The sequence below is a fragment of the Propithecus coquereli genome, unplaced genomic scaffold, assembly GCF_000956105.1.
Source record: "Propithecus coquereli isolate 6110/MARCELLA unplaced genomic scaffold, Pcoq_1.0 Scaffold594, whole genome shotgun sequence".
NCBI classification, from domain to species: Eukaryota; Metazoa; Chordata; class Mammalia; order Primates; family Indriidae; genus Propithecus; species Propithecus coquereli.
The window spans coordinates 335,161-338,196 of record NW_012151885.1 but is presented as its reverse complement, the minus strand read 5'-3'; the positions used below and the strand labels follow the sequence as shown (position 1 = coordinate 338,196).

Below are 3,036 nucleotides of genomic sequence, written 5' to 3'. Positions count from 1 at the left end.
TCAAATACTGGTGACCCATACCATAGACCCAAAAGCCATATAACCATATGTATGTATGTATGTGGGTTTGTACATACACAAACACACATATACATACATACATACATATGTATATCAGTTGCCATAGGCTCACCAAACGGTGTGAGTTACCTGGAGAAACCAGCTAACATTAGTTGGGCATTTGAGATAAGTGCTTAATATTATACATATTTTATATCATATACAAATCAGCAATAAATGGGCAGGGTAAGATGATGTTCTATGTGGCAGATGGACTGGTTGGTTTCCATGGAAATGCCTTTTCCTAGCTGCTCTTCACAACAAATTTGTCTACTTGTTTAGGTTTCCTGAGTTATTCCTCAGAGAGCAGTGGGTAAAAGTCATGCTTTAGAGCAAGGCAGAGAGAGCAAGCGCAGCATACCATTCTGGATCTGCTTGGTTTTGATGCTATAGATGACAGGGTTCATAAAAGGGGGGAAAAGGAAATAGACATAGCTCATCATGATATGGACCACATGAGGAGCATGCTTTCCAAATCTATGAATAAATGTCAGACCTACTACAGTGACATAGAAGACCAGGATGCAGCAGATATGGGAGACACATGTGTTGAGGGCCTTGGCCTTTTCTTCTCCAGAAGCAATGCCCATGACAGTCTTGAGAATCAAAATGTAGGAAAAAAAGATTATGAGAAAGTCCAACAGTACCATTGCAAATACAACCACAACTGGATAGAGACGATTAAAGGTGATGTCGGCACAGGCTAGCTTGATGACATCTTGATGGAGACAGAAAGCATGGGAGAGCACATGGGATCGACAATAGGGAAACCAGTGCAGGCAAATAATTATTGGCATAATTGACAGACTGGCTCTTGTCAATACCCCTACCCCAATCTTTATTACCTGGGTGCCGGTAAGGATGGAGGTATATCTTAAGGGATTGCGGATGGCAATAAAACGGTCATAGGCCATGGCAAGCAAGACACCTGACTCCACCATAGAAAGAGTATGGATAAAATAAGCCTGAGAAAAGCAGGCCCTGCGGCCAATCTCCCTGTGATTTAACCACAGAACACCCAGCACGGTGGGCATTGTAATCAATGTTACTCCAAGGTCTGTAGCGGCCAACATAGCTAAGAAATAGTACATGGGCTCATGGAGGTTATGGTCATCCCTGATGAGAAAGAGAAGAGTACCATTGCCAAAAAGTATGGAGATATAGGCCACCAATAACGGGATGGAGATCCAGTGATGTGCCTTCTCCATGCCTGGGAAGCCAGTAAGCAGGAAATAGGGAGCAGTAGTGTTAAGCCACATTACTAGCTTTGCCAGGAGGAAAATATTCCCTTCAGTTAATATAAAACAGAAGCTAATTTTTTGGAAGTTTCCCCTTGAGAATGCTACCTGTTCAGAAGATGTCCACCAGTCCTGACTTCCAGCAATAGCAAGGACGATAATTTAGTCATTCTTGGGAGATTCTTAGCTGTAAGAGAATAGCATATATAAATACCAACTCTACATATTATTCAGGGTTTACTATATGCAAATTTATTAAAGAATACACTGGGGATACAGCAATGTATGCAGAATAGACCTTGTTGGTGTTCCTGTAAATCATATAACCCAGAAAATAAAGACAAAATAAAAGAAAAAATCGCTATATTTGAATAGTGCTATAATGGCTTAGAACTTACAGGGTGTTTTTCTTGGCACTCTTCACTTTGACTGGTGGTATTGAGGGTGGATGTGAAGGTTTCCCAGAGTATGAAAGACCTAAAAGATCAGTAGAAAAATTGTTCTAAGCATTTTTGTTTGACGAGCCAGTATGAACATCCTATGCAAAACAAAGAAATAAATAATATATAAAAATGAATAAATAAATTACACTTTAGTTAATTTGAGGGATTGACTTATATTCAGTATGTCTGGAGGGAAAATTCAATTGATGAAACTCTAGAGACTTTTGAACACAAAATGACATAAATAGAACTTATATGTGTCCAAAGCACATAAACCTCTGTTACCTAGCATCATAACCCTGGTTATTGATGCACTCTTCAAAACATTCAGAATTTCATAATATAGATAAAAATTAGTAATAAAAGGTAGATTTTATGATAAGCATTTGAGGACACTATTTGATAACAGTACCAGACAAACTACTATTGCATATCACCCATTTAGAGATGCAAAGATAAAAAATAGATTGTTATTTAGGTAAGCTCAAAGAGAATTTTTTTATAAAAGCTATGGAGTCTGATGAGATTTAACAAATGTAGGAAGGCTCTGTGACTCATTAGAATTCTAAGGTATCATCTGGTGCAGACAGCCAACCTCTGAAAATAAATCGTGTGTTGGTGGTTCAGCCAGAGGAAATAGGGCCACCTTCTGTGATGGTTGTTGTTACAGATAAGGGCCTCCTTGCTCTCTGGCCGGCAGTATACATCAGGATTGTTCACTCTGAGATGTGTCAAATGATCCAATTTTCTTAGGAAGCCTGGAGAACAAATATAAGATGATGATGAGTTTCTGAGGGGTCTGTCTTTTATTGTAAATGAAAATGTTATACTAGAGTTTCTCTGAACAGCAGATAAAAGGTGACATGTGGGGGTGGCAAAGGGGAAGGAGGAAAGAATAATGAATCATTGTGGGAACTTATGACATAGCCTAAGAAGATGTTGAGCCTAAAGCATTGGGACTGGGGGAGGTTGGGAGAAAAGCAATTCCATCTTCAAAAAGTTAGAAAAGGAGCGATAGCTAAATCCTGCCTGTTAGTGAAAGTTTAAGAAAATACTCAACTTACATAGAGTTAAAAAAGCAGGAGTAGCAAATAAAAATGTTACATATTTGACGTAGACAGTGTGATGTTTTGACATAAGTATACATTGTGAAATGATTACCACAATCAATCTAATTAATATATCCACCACCTCACATGATTTCTTTTTAATTTTTTTGTAGTGAGAATACTTAAGACCTACTCTTTTATCAAATTTGAAATATACCTCAATAAAGCTATGGGACAAAATGATAA

At 38.1% G+C, this 3,036-nt stretch overlaps 1 protein-coding gene across 1 annotated transcript; it reads right to left on the bottom strand.

Moving 5' to 3' along the window:
* Positions 1–380: 380 nt before the first annotated feature.
* On the bottom strand, positions 381–1,319 carry LOC105822055 (olfactory receptor 51B6). The gene has a single exon (XM_012658989.1). The coding sequence runs from the start codon at positions 1,317–1,319 to the stop codon at positions 381–383; it is 939 nt and encodes a 312-aa protein (XP_012514443.1).
* Between the last annotated feature and the right edge of the window lie 1,717 nt (positions 1,320–3,036).